The following is a 22,513-nucleotide window of genomic DNA, read 5'->3' on the forward strand; positions in this document are numbered from 1 at the left end:
AAAACTAATTTGAGTTTGATATCTATGAATAAAAGATGATGCCTTTCCAACAGAGGTTGGTAATGAAGGAGCAAGCCCCTTAAATATTTACCTAACACGGACTTAGCTCGGGTCCACTTAACATGGCTCCATAAGTGCCGGAGGACAAACATACAAAAAGACGTGGTTGCAAACACATCCTGCACAGCTGAATGATGCATGAATATGATCAATGATTGACAAGTGATCAGGTACTAAGAATAGTGGACGAGTCGACGATTTGTTGGATTCTGATTGGACTATCAACCTTGCAGTGGAATCATTCACACTGTTGTCCGTCTGTGTTGGCCCTGTGACCTCCCGAGACCCCAAAAGGGACACACGGTAGTTAAATGGATGGATGGACATGTGTTTTTAAAAAGCTGGTTTCAACTAAGTCAACGTAATATATATATATATGTATATATATATATATATATATATATATATATATATATATATATATATATATATATATATATATACATATATATATATGAAGGTGTGGGAAAAATCACAAGACTACTTCGTCTCTACAGAACTGTTTCACGAGGAGATTCAGGATATTGAGGGATTCCCCCATCTCCCCTTCAGGAGATTGAGGGATCCCCTCATGAAACAGTTCTGTAGAGACGAAGTAGTCTTGTGATTTTTCCCACACCTACATATTGCGCTCTACCACGGTATCGAGCACTATTCTCTGGATAATCCAATCAAGACATATATATATATATATATATATATATATATATATATATATATATATATATATATATATATATAGGTGTGGGAACAATCACAAGACTACATCTCGACAGAACTGTTTCATGAGGGGTTCCCTCAATCATCAGGAGATTTTAATGGAAGCATTCACATACAATGGTTTATATAGGGCACAGAGAGGGTGGGTACAAGCAGGCGTAGGGGTGTGGTGATTGGCTCATGTGTTACCTAGGAGGTGTTTCCGTCTGTGGCGGCATGTTGAAATGATTTCGCTGCGCTTGTTGAAGGATGGTAGATCTGGATGATATATAATAAACAGTTTCTCTTTTAAGCATAGGTTGCATCTTTTATTACCACTGTTGTAAGGTGTGCTGGATGCAAGAATTTGCCATGTTATTGAATATTCAACATTATTGTCTTTGAAGTTCCAAATGTGCTTGCTGAGTTCTGTAGAATTCCGGAAAGTCTGGTTTCGAAAGGAGGCCTTGTGATTATTCCATTTGTTTTGAACGCTCTTTCGGTTAATCCTACGTACGTGTCGGATGTGTTAATGTCCTTGCGTGTTACCTTTGCTTGGTAAACGACTGATGTCTGTAAGCACCCCCCGTTGAGAGGGCAATCAGGTTTCCTGCGACAGTTACATTCCTTATTGGTTTCAGAGTCATTTAGTCTGGGGGTGGGCAGTCTTTTTGAAAATTGCTTTGTTGTGGTTTGAAATGATTTGTTGTATGTTATTCATACAGCTGTAGCTCAATTTAATGTTGTTCTTGTTGAATATTTTTCTTAGGGTGTTGCCTTTGGGGAAGTGTTTGTCGATCAGAGTGGTTGAGACGTTTTTGCTGAATGGCGGGTTGTACCAGATGATGTAGTTTCGTTTTCTGCTCTTTTTTGGTTGGTTTCCTGGTTCATAGGTGAGGGTATCGAGCACTATTCTCTGGATAATCCAATCAAGATATATATATATATATATATATATATATATATATATATATATATATATAGTGCATTTTTAGGGCGATATTGGGTTTATCCTGTCTTGTTTATGGGGGCCCAGAACTTGGTGCTACAAACAGCTAATGCTATTAGGTGAAGTTCATACAAATCAGGAGGTTGCCTACAGCCACCGCTGTTAAAGCCATTCAATGTTAATGCTGTTTACATAAAAGCTTAACGGCTTTATGTTTTGCATTTTGTTCCATTACTATACTGGAAATGAAACGAACCGTGAGCATGAATTGGGGATAATGATGTACCGTTACACCGCTGTGTGGTAGCGCATTGATACCATGCCAACAGAAAAATAATGCATCTAGTGTGTGTATGTGTGTTTGTTATGGCGTGACGATGGCGTCTGCCCTGCTGTCACACTCAGACAGGCCTCTTTACGTATCCCTCATTACACACACACACGCACGCACACACACACACACACACACACACACACACACGCACGCACACACGCACGCACGCACGCACACACGCACGCACGCACGCACGCACGCACGCACAACCCCACACACAATACTTATTGAACATTTAAATGTTAATTGGAGTTTGGTTGGGGACAAAAAAAGCAATTAGGGGCCTAAATGTTTCCTCCTTGTCCCTCAACGAGGAATCATTCATCTTGTGGAAATAAGTGTCATCTCATTAGACTCAAGGAGAACCTCAGCGATGAAAAGACAAACGGGATAAAAGAGGATACGCGGAACATGCTGAAAAAGGATACCAGCAAAAAAAAAAAGAAAGAAAAAGTTTGGTTTAGATGAAACCGACCGGTTTTAAATGACCTTGTCTTCAAAGCCCACAGCCTTCTTTTAAATTTACATACTGAATATTAAACCTGGGAAATAGCCGACACATACACACATGCACACTTCCAGCAGAATGTGAGCTCTAACATGTATGCAGATGGACAGCCTGTCACTCAGAAAGCTCCCAAAAGGGTCTGGTGTGGGTAATTACCAGCCATGTCTTCCGTGTTAGATTACATGTTGCTGTTGGCCATGAGCAACCCCCAGGAGCCACTTTGACAGCACACGCACACGCACACACGCACACACACACACACACACACACACACACACACACACACACACACACACACACACACACACACACACACACACACACACACACACACACACATTCACTAGGTCTACTCACAGCCGACAGCAGATTAAACCGCAAGCTACACATGCAGTTAAACACAGCTACTTGCCGACAACATATAAGGAACTAGAACAGACTTGGACATTCTGCGGCCAGCGGGCCACGCCCAGCCCTTTGTGCGTCCTTGTCCGGCAATCATAAATTACAAAATACATTTTTTTTAAAAAGTATCTACGTCGAATGTGCAACACAACGGTGCTGCTTTTGTTTTAAAAAGCGTTATTTGTATTACTTCCGTGTGGACGTACTCATCCAATCCAATCCACTTTATTTATATAGCACATTTAAACAACAATAACGTTTTCAAAGTGCTGCACAGCCATGTTAAAAACAATTGTAAAAAAATAAATAAATAAATACAATAAAATAAAAAAAGTAAATATATATATATATTTTCCTCCAGCAATGACTGAATAAAAACAAAAAATAAATAAATATAAAACCAATAAAAACAGTATAAAAACAAATATGATTTAAAAACTATTTTAAAGGGTAAAATCAATTAAAACATCCATCCATCAATCATCTTCCGCTTATCCGAGGTCGGGTCGCGGGGGCAGCAGCCTAAGCAGGGAAGCCCAGACTTCCCTCTCCCCAGCCACTTGGTCTAGCTCTTCCCGGGGGATCCCAAGGCGTTCCCAGGCCCGCCGGGAGACATAGTCTTCCCAACGTGTCCTGGGTCTTCCCCGTGGCCTCCTACCGGTTGGACGTGCCCTAAACACCTCCCTAGGGAGGCGTTCGGGTGGCATCCTGACCAGATGCCCGAACCACCTCATCTGGCTCCTCTCGATGTGGAGGAGCAGCGGCTTTACTTTGAGTTCCTCCCGGATGGCAGAGCTTCTCACCCTATCTCTAAGGGAGACCCCCGTCACAAGGCGGAGGAAACTCATTTCGGCCGCTTGTACCCGTGATCTTATCCTTTCGGTCATGACCCAAAGCTCATGACCATAGGTGAGGATGGGAACGTAGATCGACCGGTAAATTGAGAGCTTTGCCTTCCGGCTCAGCTCCTTCTTCACCACAACGGATCGGTACAGCGTTCGCATTACTGAAGACGCCGCACCGATCCGCCTGTCGATCTCACGATCCACTCTTCCCTCACTCGTGAACAAGACTCCTAGGTACTTGAACTCCTCCACTTGGGGCAGGGTCTCCTCCCCAACCCGGAGATGGCATTCCACCCTTTTCCGGGCGAGAACCATGGACACTGACTTGGAGGTGCTGATTCTCATTCCGGTCGCTTCACACTCGGCTGCGAACCGATCCAGTGAGAGCTGAAGATCCCGGTCAGATGAAGCCATCAGGACCACATCATCTGCAAAAAGCAGAGACCTAATCCTGTGGCCACCAAACCGGATCCCCTCAACGCCTTGACTGTGCCTAGAAATTCTGTCCATAAAAGTTATGAACAGAATGGGTGACAAAGGACAGCCTTGGCAGAGTCCAACCCTCACTGGAAACGTGTCCAACTTACCACCGGCAATGCGGACCAAGCTCTGGCACTGATCATACAGGGAGTGGACTGCCACAATAAGACAGTCCGGTACCCCTTGAATGGAGACATTGTCCCCGAAAAATGGGAATTCTTGGAAATGGGTTGTACTTGTATAGCGCTTTTCTACCTTCAAGGTACTCAAAGCGCTTTGACACTACTTCCACATTCACCCATTCACACACACATTCACACACTGATGGAGGGAGCTGCCATGCAAGGTGCTAACCAGCACCCATCAGGAGCAAGGGTGACGTGTCTTGCTCAGGACACAACGGACGTGACGAGGTTGTTACTAGGTGGGGATTGAACCAGGGACCCTCGGTTTGCACACGGCCACTTCACCACTGCGCCATGCCGTCCTTAAATCCAGGAATTTTTTCAAATTGTGTGCACATTTTGAACAGGATGAATATTTTGACGTTGGAGCAGTTTTAATTATTTTTCATTTTCATTCATTCATTTATTTCAGGCAATGACATTTAATAAAAAATTATGTACAAATGTTAAATGAGTTACCGTATTTCCTAGAATTGCCGCCGGGCATAAAGTATGCGCCTACCTAGAATTTCCACCGGGTCAAACTCGTCACGTCACGAGTGACACTTCGCCTGTCATCATTTTCAAAATGGAGGAGGCTAAATTCAATCATTTGAAATTGCATAAAGGGAAGAATATTAAGAGCTATTCAGTTGGATTTAAGGTCCAAGCTATTGAATATGCTAAAAAGAACAGTAAGCAGCTATGTTTTATTAATATACCGTAGCTGCGTGTGTCAAATATGAGTCATTAAATGACTCCCGCCTCCTGGTGGTAGAGGGCGCTAGTGATCCTTCTTGCGACTACTCGGCTGCAGAAGAAGTGACAACAAGCAGCGATCCTTTATTTTTTCCTCTCGCTTGCACTTTTAACATGGAGGATTACATATCTAAAATAAAACAGTTTTCTAAACTGGGCTTTCAATCGAAGCAGGAGGTAATAAAGGAAGATCTCCATCGAGACAGAGAGACTTTTAAAACTGAAGAAAGATAAGGAAGACTTCTATAAAGAAGATATTGATGCTTTTGATCAGAAGGAGCTGCACATGGACTTCATTTATAAGTAAAGGTAAGACAATAATAACGTTTTTTTTAATTAAATGTGCTTTTCATGACGGTATCCTTACATCACACTCAAATTTATAAACGCATGCCTAAATTTACCGCATGCCTTTGGTAAGCGCCGGAGTGAGAGGAGGTTTTAAATTAATTAGCGCCCCGGCGGCAATTAATGGAAATATGGTATACCTGTATAGCGCTTTTCTACCTTCAAGGTATCAAAGCGCTTTGACACTACTTCCACATTCACCCATTCACACACTGATAACGGGAGCTGCCTTGCAAGGACACACCGGACGTGATAAGGTTGGTAGAAGGTGGGGATTGAACCAGGAACCCATTTTACCAACCGCGCCACGCCATCCCGAAGTAGACAAAGTAAACAAAACATAATAATATAAATTAATATAATGCCAAAGTCAATGTACATACAGTATGTTTATTTTAAAGTACCAATGATTGTCACACACACACTAGGTGTGGCAAAATTATTCTCTGCATTTGACCCATCCCATTGATCACCGCCTGGGAAGTGAGGGGAGCAGTGGGCAGCAGCGGTGGCCACGCCCGGGAATCATTTTTGGTAATTTTTAACCCCCAATTCCAACCCTTGATGCTGAGTGTCAAGCAGGGAGGTAATGGCTCCCATTTTTATAGTCTTTGGTAGGACTTTCAAACTATATATTATTGTTTTTCCACATTTTTCATCTGATTTTAGCCAATCCCTTTTTAAAATGTTTGACTAAAGTGGTAAGCGTGCTAACATTTTCCCCGCCCAAAAATTCCACATTTGAATGACATTTTCTCCATTCGAAGTGAACGCTAACTTTAAGTCAATTACTAGCATGCTAACATTAGCATACCAATATTAGCATGCTTTTTTAAAAAACATTTTAAAGCATATTTTTGATGTTCAAGCCTCAGAGTTTTATATTCTGATGCTTTAATCATGACAACTGTCTGCAAGAAGATGTTTCATACTAGCTTGTGTTTCTCATTTTGCAGGTGTACACCTAAAAATTGTATTTATTTTTTAGCTGGCGCAATATAGCTAGTGTGCTTCCTTTTAGTATTTTAGCTCAACTTCAGCTTTTCAGCATTCAAACGCAATTTTTTATTTTTTGAATGAAAATTGCTTTTTCTAGTTGTGCATGTCTCAGGTTCAAACACTGATGACATCTATTAAGCAGACAAGAAGCAAGGAATCATGCAGAGACGGAGTTCAACTTGGCTCATGATGAGAGACGTATAAGGCTATACACTCAGTTACATTTCCAACCCACCTTCTAAGGCACAGCCCACGTGCTCCTCTATTTATTTGGAGGCTGAGGCTACTTCTGAAGGGGGTTCCTTCAGAAGTAGTGTGTAGCATTCTGGGAATTATCTGTGCATGTGATGGAGGAATGCACTGTGAAGGGTTGAAATTCTACTGAATTTGCATTAAATTGGGTTGTTTTAGCTAATAATCATGCTGCAAGATCTAGCATGTTGCATTCAATGTTTATTCCCATTAATATCCGTTAATTCCCGTGGAAAGTTCCCAACTTTGAATATTCCCAGAATTTTGCAACAATAGCCCTGGCTCAAAAAAGGTTGAAAAATACTGCTTTATTTTACAATATCCTTCATTTTTTCTGTATGCGGCCTTCACTGGAAAACCTGCCTAGCATATTCGTCTTGCTGAGATTGACAGTTTTTGAAGTGCAACACGGTCATGATGATCGGACATTCTTGAGCAGGTGCAAATGACCTCCTGGAACAACAACTTCTTCAGCGCCATGAAATTAATTGAGAAAGGCCCTCGGAGGACATGTCAATTTAATGAGGCTCAACAGAGCAGCTTTTCGAAGTTACTTGGCCCATTACCTGCTTGTTAACACGGGTCAGAGAGAGTTCTGAGAACTCCCTCGTCAGAGCAATAACTGTGGAGATTAGGCGAGGTGGAAGTAAATAGTACCAACACTGCCGACAATCAGCTCTGTCAAAACCTCACTTGGCTCGGCAGACAGCGTAGAAAAAGAGGAAGGGTAAAGAAGACTTCCCGCGGTGTCAACAACAGCAACGTCACGTCTTCCATTGATCCTGTCACTCCAGAACTGGCAATCCAAAATGGATCATTTCACACCAAATTCATGCGGAGACGACTCCACTCCCCTGCGGCATGCTTGACTTTGTTGCATTTCAAATCAAGTGGCTTTCCTTTTTTCCTTCTCCATGTTCTATTTCATCTGGAATTCATAGTTCCCAGCAGGTGGGATGGCCCCCCCCTGACAAGACCGTCGATGTTGCTTCGGCATATAGGAGACGTTGGACACTTTGTGGCACATTAAACTGAGATGCAATATGCATGTGGACCTAACCGTGTCCCGGGTTCATACAGTATGTACAAATACTGGGGTCACCGATCATCCATAGCTCACTAGTGCAATAACTAGTATGTGTGTTTATATACGGATGTGTGGACCGGGAAATCTCTCTAATAACTAAAGTTGCTTGGGTAAATAATGTTGACTCACTACACCGGTATGTTTTGGTGCTTTCATGGTGAGTTTACTGACAGATATAAGTAAGAACTAGGGCTGGGCGCTATTGCCTTTTTTTAATACCGCGTGATATCCATCCATCCATCATCTTCCGCTTATCCGAGGTCGGGTCACAGGGGCAACAGCCTAAGCAGGGAAACCCAGACTTCCCTCTCCCCAGCCACTTCGTCTAGCTCTTCCCGGGGGATCCCGAGGCGTTCCCAGGCCAGCCGGGAGACATAGTCTTCCCAACGTGTCCTGGGTCTTCCCCGTGGCCTCCTACCGGTTGGACGTGCCCTAAACACCTCCCTAGGGAGGCGTTCGGGTGGCATCCTGACCAGATGCCCGAACCACCTCATCTGGCTCCTCTCCATGTGGAGGAGCAGCGGCTTTACTTTGAGTTCCTCCCGGATGGTAGAGCTTCTCACCCTATCTCTAAGGGAGAGACCCGCCTCATTTGGGCCGCTTGTACCCGTGATATTGTCCTTTCGGTCGTGACCCAAAGCTCATGACCATAGGTGAGGATGGGAACGTAGATCGACCGGTAAATTGAGAGCTTTGCCTTCCGGCTCAGCTCCTTCTTCACCACAACGGATCGGTACAACGTCCGCATTACTGAAGACGCCGCACCGATCCGCCTGTCGATCTCACCATCCACTCTTCCCCCACTCGTGAACAAGACTCCTAGGTACTTGAACTCCTCCACTTGGGGCAGGGTCTCCTCCCCAACCCGGAGATGGCACTCCACCCTTTTCCGATATACAATATATTACACGATATTTTGCCTTAGCCTTGAATGAACACTTGATGCATATAATGACAGCAGTATGATGATTCTATGTGTCTACATTCAAACATTCTTCTTCATACTGCATTCATATATGCTACTTTTAAACTTTCATGCAGAGAAGGAAATCACAACTAAGTCAGTTGACCAAAACTGTATTTTTTAAAGTTTTTAGCAGGTGACTTTTCAAATGATGCTACATATTAGCAGTAATGCTACTTCTGGTAGCAACACTTGTGCCCCACACTTGACAAATTAAAGTTACCTATTCGACATATTCCCGCTTGAAGCTGAACCACCGCCAGACGATGGACCCCCTGCTGTTTTTCTTGGGGATTAATTTTTCCTTCATTTGTTACCATATTCGCACCTTCTTTCTCTCGCAACAACCTGCTAGCATCACAGCTAACGTTAGCCACGCCGCGACCTCTCCGCGTATATCGATATATCGCCCAGCCCTATTAAGAACTTTACACTACTTTATATTAGAAATTGCAACAGCGGAGGAGGAGTGTCCCAGAACAAGAAGATAGAGAAAAAGACGGATCTTATCAACTACGGTGTCCCACAGACTACAAAGGCGGATGCGCGGAAATTTTCCGGATTTATGCAGATCCTAAATACAGATTCACAGCTACCAGAAGGTAAAGAAAGATACTTTTGCATAATATTGCAAAACAAAACAGCGGATAAAATGTCTTACCTTATACACACAGCATAATAATACTGGTATGTTGAAGCACAGTACAATCCATCAAGTGATGCGGCTTCATAACTTACCAAAGTCCTACTAAAATATTATATATTTTTAAGCGCCGATTGCAATGTTCTATATTTTCAATGGAACATAAAATGTTGGTGTTGTTTACTTGAGTCGTATTGCCATCTATACGTAACTCTTATGTGTGACTGCCATCTACTAGTCACACCTATAATTTCACCACGTACCAAACAAAATAGCTTTGAGGTCGGTAAGCACAACCAAAATTATTCCGTACATTAGGTGCACCAGGTTATAAGGCGCACTGTCGAGTTTGGAGAAAGTATTTGAAGTGCACCTTATAGTCTGGAAAATATGGTGTGTGTGTGTGTGTATATATATATATATATATATATACATATATATATATATATATATATATATATATATATATATATATGTAGGTGTGGGAAAAATCACAAGACTACTTCGTCTCTACAGAACTGATTCATGAGGGGTTCCCTCAATCATCAGGAGATGATGATTATATATATATGTGTATATATATATATATATATATATATATATACACATATAAAACTTAACTTACCTTTAGTGCTTACTTCAAGTCCTGTGTTACTATTTTTTTCATTCAAAGCCTAAATCTATGTCTATCAGGTCTTTGTCAATATAAAGTTCTTTCTTTCTTCTTTGTTTTATGTCAAAACTCCATTTTTGTTGGCAAAAACAACATTTCCACACACAAAATATTTTCAAGTGGAATATTTGATGTGAAGTGATTGGCGCCTCAAACAGGTCACGGCGTAGGTTTCTAAAATAACTTTAAATGTATTCATACGTTTTTATTATCTTTTTCATGGGCTCCAAAACCCCCGCAACCCCCGAGCGGTAGAATGTGGATGAATGGGTGGATGTTTTGATTGTTTAATGCCGTGTTTGTCGAATGAAATGTTATTTAATGGCAAACACACAAAATATACAATATTTTTCCCAGGAAATATTTCAAAGTGGAATATTTTAAGTAAAGTAGTTGGAGCCTTGAATAGATCAATAAATCATAACAACATTGATTCTTATTTTTCATAAATGACAGTTATAAAAAATAAAAAAAAGTTTTATTTTATTAGAGTCAACATTGCAACTTTTTCTTTTAACATTTTACTTGTTTGCCTCATAATGTTTTTTAAGTATTTGTAAAATGTGTTGTGGGTCATTAAAACATAAGCTGCGGGCCACAAATAGCCCCATGGCCACACTTTGGACACCCCTGCTCTAAAATGTCCAGAAGTGTGAATGGCTGTTTGTCTACACATGCTTTGTTGCCCAAGTCAGCTGGAATAGGCTCTAGCTCCCTCATGACCTGAAAAGAGGACAATATAGGAGATTGATGGATGTCAGATTTTAACATGTTTATTGATCCTTGAAGTCCAAATTATCTTCAATCATCTTTACTGGAAAATGTCTCCAGTGGATTTGTCACATGGCCTCAAGCCAGGAGCTTAAATGTAAAAGGCTCAGTCTCTGACCATCCATTTTCTACCGCTTGTCCCTCAGTGATTTCTTAATTATGCGATCGGGAATACATAGGAAATCAATGGCAAAGTCTATCTACAACAGAAATGAGGTTCCAGATTGGTCATTTGTCAGCACAAATGTCTGAACTCTGACCTTTGACATCAGAAAAAATCAGTAGATGTTCATTATCAGTCAAGGACATGTGGGTGATGGATAGCAGCATTCATTCGAAAGGCCAAACAAAATACAGTTATTGATGATTTTAAAGATGGATTAAAGTATAAATAACTACAAATGTGTTACAAAAAAGATTAATTAGATTGATACATAATGTTGGATATAGAAAACATACAAAGCCTTTATTTATTGAGTCAAAAATATTAAAGTTCGAGGATTTGGTAAAATTGCAAACAGCTAAAATGATGTACAAAGCAAATCATAACCTGCTACCAAAGAATGTACAACAATTCTTCTCAACTAAAGAGAAGAAATATAACCTGAGAGGAAAATGTAATTTAAAAGATTTGTATGCACGTACAACACTTAAAACCTTTAGCATATCAGTATGTGGAATTAAATGATGGAATGGATGAAGTAAAGAAGTTAAACATTGTACTGATATGATCCACTTTAAGAGGTTGTTCAAATTAATAGTGCTTACAAAGTACGAAGAAGAATTATGAGAAATACTTTTTAGTAGGGATGCACCGAAAAGAAAATTTGTGGCCGAAGCCGAATAAAATTTAAACGCTTGGCCGAAGGCCAAATACCGAATACCGAATAATGAATGCAGTTTTTCACAATTTTTTAAATATTGCATAAATAGCCTAGAATAAATATTTAGACATGTTTTTCAAATAAAGTAATTTTTTTATTGAATATTGACATTTTTTAAATATTCCAGTAGCCTTTGCTTTTCAAAAAAAGCACAAAGTTTTTCATTTATATTAGCCCTTCAAACAAAACATGCATTCCAAAAAAAAAATAAAGTGCATTAAAGTGGATAAACCCACAACAAATGAATTATTGTCCTTTTGGCAAAAGTCTGCTTAGCCACAGTAGATATGCTAATAATGTAAACAGAAGACTCAAGTAAATCTCAATTAAGTGTGTGCTTGTAACCTCATACACTTATACAGGTAGCCTACACAACAGGCTAATAATGTAAACAGAGGCCCCACTAAATCTCAATAAGTGTGTGCTTGTAACCTCATACATTTATACAGGTACACAACATATCCCAACGTCACCGCGTCACTGCACGTTGGTTGATTGCGTCACCGCGTCAAAAAATTGCGTCACATGCCACTATTCGGCCTTGTTTTTAACTCATTCCACCGAAGGCCGAATGTGGCTTTTTTTTCCATATTCGGCCGAATATATTCCGTTACCGATTAATCGGTGCATTCCTACTTTTTACCTTATTGAAAATAACATATTCTTCATCTCAGTATGTTAATAATGACCGACTGAATTAATTAGATATTGCAAAACTGTTGTATTACTCATTCACGGATGTAATTTTACTAGAAAAAGGTCATTAAATGAATGTAATATTTGTAAACGCTCTGAAGTGGGAAAGGGGTAGGATTAAATAAGCTTTGCTTCTTCCTACTTCTTTTCGGACATGATGTGTTGTGAAATGATATGAAACTGTGTGACGTATTATGTTGTGTGTTCATGTTCCAAATAAACTAAAAGAAAGAGAGAAAGAAAGAATATTAAGATAATTATTTGAATTTTTTCCCCGTGAGAGAGACACACTCAAAGTTGTGAACGCCTGCACAATAAAGCACATTAAAGGTAAAGAAAGGACATTGAATTCAACTATGAACCATTCAGAAGTCAGAACTATTATAATGCAGTATGTCGTGGAAATTTTCTTAAAGACGATCCTTTAGCTTTAAAATGATTTATTAAAGTAACAAACAAATAATAACAAGCTTTGCAAAGCGAGACCAAACCAGAACGACACATCCGTTCGTTCCAGCTTGTTCTAACTCCTTTAGAATTTCACATGACAATTATACATTCTCAGAAATCCCACCCTCCATGCTCATTTACATACAGTACACCAGTGCAATGAATACCCAAAGTCCTGTGAAGGGGAGAGGGTGTCGTTTGCCCAGAGGAGGGGGGTCACTCAGGAAAGGGGAACAATTTAGCTCTGTTGGGGGTCAAGAATAAATGACACATATGACCAGGTCAACTAAAGTCCACATGTTACATCAAAGACACAGGAGATAGAGCTTGATCAGATAATCGATCTCTTGCTAAGTGTCACATTCCTGAACCCAATAAACAACTTTTGGTACCCAGTTCAAAGAACATCATCTATTTAAACAAGTATAAGTAATTTTGCTATCACAAGTATGGACTGGTCAATGCCTGCACAACAAAATGAGGGCCATGGCTGCCCAGGACACACACATGATTTAAATACATGTATTAGTGTACTGCTACAATCAGGTCAAACAACTGTTGGGTATAAAGAGTGTGACTTGGTGTATGAATCTAATGAATGCTCTCAGTTCCTCTCCTCCAAGGCCTCCGCTTCCCTTCCAGAGGAAATTTACAGCCTGGTAGAAAATGAGTTCTTGTGGATGTCCACGTCACTGCAGTCCATCACGCTCCTCACAATGATGTGTCACCACCAAGCCTCCCACAATATCGCCCATAAAACTGCTCCGCAGCCGCATTTTCATGCAGTGACAGAGCGCCTTTTGGCCCTCTGAAGGGCATGGGGTGTCTGTGGCTTTAATTCAAACACTCACGGACACTCAATCAGAGCCGGAACGCCGCGGGCAAGGGCAGGACATGATCAAGTGTAATTTGTGTTCCACCCAGAGGAACATTTTTTATAATGTGAGCTTGTTCTCATCTCAGGTTGTCAAACGGCCATGCTTTGTCATGACCTGTGTGTCTGAACAGAAGCATACTTCTACCAACACATCCCTATGTTGGAAAGTTGGCTTTGTTCATGACTTTAGAAAGTGTGACGTCTCACTAAAATTTCAGCAAAATCGAGGACTGTTCGTCACTGAGGATTTTCATAGTCAAATCTGATTCTTTCCATTTTGCCCATCGTCAACGGTCAGTCTGTCGATTTCTTTTTAAAGAGTAATAAATGATAAGCAGTACTCTACTGATAGTTTAAAGGCCTACTGAAAGCCACTACTAGCCACCACGCAGTCTGATAGTTTATATATCAATGATGAAATATTAACATTGCAACACATGCCAATACGGCCGCTTTAGTTTACTAAATTGCAATTTAAAATTTCGTGCATAAGTATCATGCTAAAACGTCGCGGTATGATGACATTTTGTTCCAGCACCGTTCCCAGCTATAAGTCGTCTCTCTTCATCTCATAATTCCACATTATTATGGACATCTCTTTTGCAATTTGTTCAACGGACAATGGAGACATCAAAGAAGAAAGCTGTAGGTGGGAAACAGTGTATTGCGGCCGCCTTTAGCAACACAAACACAGCCGGTGTTTCATTGTTTACATTCCCGAAAGATGACGGTGAAGCTTTACTATGGAACAGAGCGGTTAAGCGAACACGGTTGGATTGGATCACACACACAAAGTACAGTGTATTATGCAGCGATCATTTCGAAAGATCGTGTTTCGAAGAGGGTCCCTTGCGAAGGGCAGAGATGGGCATCCCCACCACCCGTCGACTGGTGCTGAAGAAAGGTGCGAGCCGACCTTTAGGTTGTACAGGTACGACCATATGATCTCACTAAAACACTAGTAACACAATAAGCAGATACGGGACTTTCCAGAATTATCCTAGTAAATTTGTCTAATAACATCTGAATCACTCCCCATGTATAGTCTTTTTATTTATTTAATTTTTTTTCCAGTCCTTCAATCTCACTTTCCTCATCCACGAATCTTTCATCCTCGCTCAAATTAATGGGGAAATTGTAGCTTTCTCGGTCCGAATCGCTCTCGCTGCTGGTGGCCATGATTGTAAACAATGTTCAGATGTGAGGAGCTCCACAACCCGTGAGATCACGCGCACATCGTCTGCTACTTCCGGTACAGGCAAGGCTTTTTTATTAGCGACCAAAAGTTGCGAACTTTATTGTCGATGTTCTCTACTAAATCCTTTCAGCAAAAATATGGCAATATGATGAAGTATGACACATAGAATGGACCTGCTATCCCCGTTTAAATAAGAACATCTCATTTCAGTAGGCCTTTGTTTTCATGATGTCAGAAAAGAAAAGTGAAGGCAAAACAAAATCCTTTCTTGTCTCTCATGGACACAAACCTGTTGCTGACTTTGGACTGACTGGCAGCTGTAAGAACACTAAGGCTGCGGAAAAGAGGCTTACACACACCATCCACGAAAAATATACGCCACACACACACACACACACACACACCCCGCCCTCCATCCAACGTCCTTGACGCAAATCCATTAGGGGTGCTGGACGACTGGGCAGCGCTAGAAGAGCTGCAGCCTGCCACCGTAAACCCCACTCCCCCCCTCTGTTGCAAGCCTCCAGTTGTATGTTTTAAAATGTATATGTGATTTGCTATGGAGTTTTTTTCCCCGTCTAGATTGATAGATTTTTTACTCATCCTCCCCCAGCGTTGACCTTTTTCCCATCTTTTACGGGGGCCTTGTGGCAGCCCATTCTGTACACTGCTTGTTTGTCTAATCTTGAACAGGTTTGTGCTGAAAACAAAGTTTTGTTGTACTTGTGCAATGACAATAAAGACCAAACCATCTGAACTGACCTAATTAGATGAGCTTGCTCCCATAGTGGTCCACCAGGAGACAGCTTTGGAAAAGAATCAGGCTTTGCTACACATTTAAAAAAAACTAGCCTGGAGCTCTGCCAGGTATCCATCAGTCATTTCCTCAACTTCTTTTTTTCAAGAGACAAAAATAATTTGATTTGACTGACTGCAAACACTTTGTGTAAGATATGACTTGTAACTGACGTGCTAGATCGTCTCTTGTGACTATAAGATCTTTGGTCATAGCAGTGGTTTGTGCAGACTGCCTACTACAGGACTCAGTCAAAGGAACTCCAGAGAAGGGAATTTTACATTTACGTTAAATCTGGGACTGTCAAAGTTAACACGATTACGAGTTAAAAGAAAGTTTCCTTAAACTGCACTACTTTATTTAATAGTGCGTTTATCGTGCGCTCTGTGTGAGCATAAGTTCATACTGTTCCGGCTGATGTTTAGTCACATCAAGGAATAGAGAGCATAAATAGATGACTTCCTGTGCACTTAAGATGTGACTTTAAGGTTTTACTACTGAGGTATAAAATACTACACGGTCTAGCTCCATCCTATCTCGCTGATTGTATTGTACCATATGTCCCGGCAAGAAATCTACCTTCAAAGAACTCCGGCTTATTAGTGATTCCCAGAGCCCAAAAAAAGTCTGCGGGCTATAGAGTGTTTTCATTTCGGGCTCCAGTACTCTGGAATGCCCTCCTGGTAACAGTTCGAGATGCTACCTCAGTAGAAGCATTTAAGTCTCACCTTAAAACTCATTTGTATACTCTAGCCTTTAAAGGGGAACATTATCAGCAGACCTATGTAAGCGTCAATATATACCTTGATGGTGCAGAAAAAAGACCATGTATTTTTTTAACCGATTTCCGAACTCTAAATGGGTGAATTTTGGCGAATTAAACGCCTTTCTGTTTATCGCGCTGGAGGCGATGACGTCAGAATGTGACGTCGCCGAGGTAACACACCCACCATTTTCATTTTCAACACATTACAAACACCGGGTCTCAGCTCTGTTATTTTCCGTTTTTTTAACTATTTTTTGGAACCTTGGAGACATCATGCCTGGTGGGTGTGTTGTCGGAGGTTGTAACAACACTAACAGGGAGGGGGATTCAAGTTGCACCACTGGCCCGAAGATGCCAAAGTGTCTGCCGCCAGACCCCCATTGAATGTGCTGGAGTGTCTCCGCATTTTACCGGCGGTGCTAAGACAGACATGGCACAGAGATGTATGGATAACCTGCAGATGCATTTGCAACTATATTACGTTTCCTTCCACCCACATTTAATGCGAAAAAAACACTTTTTAAGTTGCTCCAGTGTCAAAAGATGCCAAAGTCCTGATCGTTTGGTCCGCACATTTTACCGGCGATGCTAACGCAGCTATTCGGCCATACTATGGCTATGAATAGCGTCAATAGTTATTCGCTCAATAGCTTCAGTTTCTTCTTCAATATTTTCATACTCCAACCATCTGTTTCAATACATGCGTAATCTGTTGAATCGCTTAAGTCGCTGAAATCAGAGTCTGAATCCGAGCTAATGTCGCTATATCTTGCTGTGGTATTCCCATTGTTTGTTTACATTGGCAGCACTGTGTGACGTCACAGGGAAATGGCCAGTGTCTTCGCAGAGAGCGAAAATAAGGCACTTTAAAGCTTTATTTAGGGATATTCCGAGACCGGTAAAATTTTGAAAAAAACTTCAAAAAATACAACAAGTCACTGGGAACTGATTTTTATTGTTTTTAACCCTTTTGAAATTGTGATAATGTTCCCCTTTAAATAGACCCCCATTGTTGACCAGTTGATCTGCCGTTTCTTTTCTGCTCTGCCCCCCTCTCCTTCGTGGAAGGGGGGGCACAGTATCTTGTCTTTGTAGCATATTCAACTGAATATGGCTTGAAAACGATTTGCAAATCATTCTATTTTGTTTATATTTATATCTAACACAATTTCCCATCTCATATAGAAACAGGGTTTGTAGACATAGAATCATCATACTGCTGTGATTATATGCATCAAGTGTTCATTAAAGGCTAAGGCAAAATATGGAGGTATATATGGTGTATCATGACATGGCCTAAAAATATTGAGATATTAAAAAAAGGCCAATTCGCCCAGCCCTACTTGACAGTATACTAAAACTATAAAACTTGTTTATTCACTCCAGACCTCCCTGCGGATCTCCATCTGCTAGAAATGATTGATGTCCAGAAGAAAAAAAAAAGACGAAAAAATCTAAAACGCAATGACAATTTTAAATAAATACCCTGACATGGCTATCCAGTACACTTTGCCTACCCTTGGAATTTGTAATCGCTTTAGCATAAAGTTCGAATTAATAAGATGTGTCATATACCACCAGCCTTTTTTTTTTTTAATCAAGTAACTCTAACCGTTTGTTTCTTTAAATGTCAGATTTTTGTTGGAATTTATGACATGGCTGCCAAGGTTGGGTCACGCTCTCTGCCCGTTGTTCAATTCCTCCCAGGAGACACATCAATGACCACCAGGGACTCGGTGTTAGACGCCATCAATTAACTGGTGAGGTTGGGGAGCTGTTGACCGGAACCGTGTGCGTGTGTGTGTGTGTGTGTGTGTGTGTGTACTGACACACAGCTGCAAACAAACACACAATAGCTGGAAGTGCACCCTCCTCATGAGCTGACACATGCTCAACAGTAAATGAGTTTTCTGGCCAAGACAAAATCCTGTAAATCTGCACGGCTTTGTGAATATTGACTAAACAGCAGCTCCGCTTCACCAAATTCCCCCTCTGAGCCCTTTTGTGACAGTCTGTCCATAAAAGTCCCTGTCAGACAGCCTGTGGTCTCTGCCCAGGAATTCATTAGGTTTTTAATGGTAGTGCCAACATGCTTATTTCTGTTGAGCTTTGCCTGATGTATGATTGGTTTGTTTTTCCAACCCAGGATGACTGCTAATGAAAAAGTAGAAATGCAGGGATTTATGAGAGTTATTTATGAACTCAAAAGTATGTTTTTATATAAATGAAGTGTACTGTACTTGAATTTGAGTAAGTACATCTTTGTTACTCGACACAAAGCACTTTGCATGACACACTGGAATCCCTCTTAAGTCCAAGACTACACCATGCTAATTGTGTCTGACTGATAAATAGCAAGCATCTTTACTGATGCATGCTATTTATCAGTCAGACACAATTAGCATGGTGTAGTCAGGGTTTACCAACAGTGTTTAAGGCAAATACTTTAATTGGCTTTTGGATTAAAAGCCTCATATTTTCTCCTCCAAACATATTGCTGGGTATTGTGGCCATCCATCATCTTCCGCTTATCCGAGGTCGGGTCGCGGGGGCAACAACCTAAGCAGGGAAACCCAGACTTCCCTCTCCCCAGCCACTTCGTCCAGCTCTTCCCGGGGGATCCCGAGGCGTTCCCAGGCCAGCCGGGAGACATAGTCTTCCCAACGTGTCCTGGGTCTTCCCCGTGGCCTCCTACCGGTTGGACGTGCCCTAAACACCTCCCTAGGGAGGCGTTCGGGTGGCATCCTGACCAGATGCCCGAACCACCTCATCTGGCTCCTCTCGATGTGAAGGAGCAGCGGCTTTACTTTGAGTCCCTCCCGGATGGCAGAGCTTCTCACCCTAGGTATTGTGGCCAAACAGCTCAATTTTTGTTTCATCTGACCAAAGAACTTTCTTCTGGAAGGTCTTATCTTTGTCCATGTGATGTCAGATCAAACAAAAATTGAGCTGTTTGGTCACAATACCCAGCAATATGTTTGCTGGGTATTAATCCCAGGAACACCATCCTACCGTCAAGCATGGTGGTGGTAGTATTATGCTCTGGGCCTGTGTTGCTGCCAATGGAACTGCTGCTTTAAATGTGACAATGAACAAGGAGGATTACCTCCAAATTGTTCAGGACAAGCTAAAATCATCAGCCCGGAGTTCGGGTCTTGGGCGCAGTTGGGTTTTCCAACAAGACAATGACCCCAAACACACCTCAAAAGTGATCAAGAAATGGCAAAATCAGGCTAGAATGAAGGTTTTGGAATAGCCTTCCCAAAGTCCTGTCTTAAACGTGTGGACAATGCAGAAGAAACAAGTCCATATCAGAGGACCAACACATTTAGCTGACCTGCACTAATTTTGTCAAGAGGAGTGGTCAAAAATCCAACCAGAGGCTTGTGTGATGGCTACCAGAAGTTTCTTATTGCAGTGACACTTGCCAAGGGACATGTAAGCAAATATTAACATTGCAGTATGTATACTTTTCAGAATAAGTCACATTTTCAGTAGACCATGATAAATTCTTAAAAGAACCAAACTTCATGAATCTTTTTTGTGACCAACAAGAATGTGCTCCAATCACTACATCACAAAAAAAACAAGAGTTGCAGAAACTATTGGAAACTCAAGACAGCTATGACATTATATTCCTTACAGGTGTATGTAAACTTTTGATCACAACTGTATATGTGTGTGTGTATATATAAATATTATATATATATATATATTAGGGGTGTAACAGTACACAAAAATTTCGGTTCGGTACGTACCTCGGTTTAGAGGTCACGGTTCGGTTCATTTTCGGTACAGTAAGAAAACAACAAAATATAAATTTGTTGGGTTATTTATTTACCAAATTTGTAAACAATGGCTTCATCCTTTTAACATTGGGAACATTATAATAGTTCTACACACGTTAATCCACATTAAACTGCCTCAAGTTGTTGCTTTGATGAAATAAAATGACAAAACGTTTCTTCTACATATAAAAAGTGCAACATTAAACAGTTTCCATTGAAACTGTTTAATGTCAACTCATCATGCTTAATTTATTACAGCATTTGGGAAGCCTGTAGTTGACTTTTATTATGTAAATGTTGTATTTTTATCAACATGTGATAGCAGGGACCCTGCTATTCAAAACTAGGCTGCTACATTACTAATGATTCATGTAACTATAGCTGAAAAATAGTACAATTGCAATAGGAGAGACTATTCATCCCTAAACACAATGGAGTTCAATGAAATAGACAGACAGGGCTTTGCTGCCCCTAACACACGCACACACACACACACACACACACACACACACACACGCACGCACACACACACGCACACACACACACACACACACACACACACACACACACACACACAAAGTAGGCAAGGGCCACTTACAAGAAGTTGACGCAGCCAGTTCCAGGAGGTGGAGCGATCCAGACGAAGCTGAAGCTGGTGGAGGACTGGTGGCTCACATGGGATGCCACCACACTGCAGACATACTGGGTGCCGCTGAACTGACGCTCTGGTATCACACCTGGAAGAGAGATGTCATTCCATGTTATTGTTGCAGCTTTAGTGCCGCTGCATAAAACATCTACCTGCAAAACATCTTCAAAGATGTATTTTACTGTAAATGTTTCTATTTGTGGGAAACACAAGTTGACAAATGTGACCTTCAAGACTACATGGCCAGTGTCACATTTTTAATCAAAATGTTTAAAATAACTAACAATTATCCAGGGTGTAAAGTGCCTTCTGCCTGATACAACTGGGGTAGGCTCAAGCACCCCAAAACCCCAGAAGGGATAAGCGGTATAAAATGGATGGAATTTACTAAATTACTAAGGATGTCAGGTTCAACAAGACCGATCTTAATCAATTTTTTTGATTTCGAGTCCCAATACGTTACTTTGACAAGTGAAGTGAATTAAATTTATATAGCTTTTTTCTCTAGTGAGCCAAAATGCTTTACATAGTGAAACCCTATGTAAATAGTCATGAAAATAAAGAAAATTGAATGAGAAGGTGTATCTAAACTTTTGGCCTGTATTGTACATGATAAATGCCATCAATTTTCATGATTAATTAACGCGATACCACCGTAACTTTGACAAATCAGTAATATTATGAATACAGAAGTATTTCAAACCAGTAGTCGTGTTATTCTATTAATGAGCAACCTGTATTAACATGGATTAGAGCACATGAATGTAATGTAATTAATTAGCTCATTGGACTAATAACACTAAGTATTCTTCGTTGAGCTTCAATATCTTGCTTATTATCATTTTGTCCATCATATAACATTTCTTCTTCCCACTCCTTTTCCGCTTTGTCCTTTCAGGAATAATGGAGTTGTGTCAACTGACGTTACAATAATGATCTTATTAACACTAGAACTACCGCGGAGGGGTCAATTGACCTTTTTACCTAGAAGACCCACAAGAGGGTCATTTGACCCTTTGGACCCCCTGCGGACACTCCTTTTGTTGTGGAAATGTGGCTGTTAGCAGCTCACAGCTGTCTCTTGAGTCACAGAGTCGCTTGAGCCTGTGTGGGGAAGGGGACCCCAAGGCAAGCTTTTAGTATTGAGGTAGGTTATGCGTGTTTTTGCACGTGTGTGTGTGTGTGTGTGTGTGTGTGTGTGTGTGTGTGTGCGTGTGTGCCCATATGGTGGATTTATAAACATATGGTGGATTTTTATGCAGTGAATCATCAGGATCAACGAGAATTTGGGATCAAAACTCTAAACATTTGTTTAAAAAATATAAAACAAAACATATTTACAATGAATGCAAAAGCAACTGTTTTCCCAGTTTTTGTGTGGAAGGTTGTTGCAGAAGTAACTTATTTTTGTGTGCCAAAAATAGAAGAAGAAAAAATTACAAGGAAAAAAAGCATATTTACAAAGAATG

General features: G+C 40.9%; 1 protein-coding gene across 1 annotated transcript in view; it reads right to left on the reverse strand.

The window, feature by feature from the left end:
- LOC133562879 (reelin-like) overlaps positions 1–22,513 on the reverse strand; it is a 304,500-nt gene that overhangs the window by 183,064 nt on the left and 98,923 nt on the right. Inside the window, 1 exon segment of the mRNA XM_061916689.1 lies at positions 20,994–21,132. Coding sequence (XP_061772673.1) covers positions 20,994–21,132 — 139 coding nt within the window.

Source organism: Nerophis ophidion, linkage group LG12, assembly GCF_033978795.1.
Source record: "Nerophis ophidion isolate RoL-2023_Sa linkage group LG12, RoL_Noph_v1.0, whole genome shotgun sequence".
Lineage (NCBI taxonomy): Eukaryota > Metazoa > Chordata > Actinopteri > Syngnathiformes > Syngnathidae > Nerophis > Nerophis ophidion.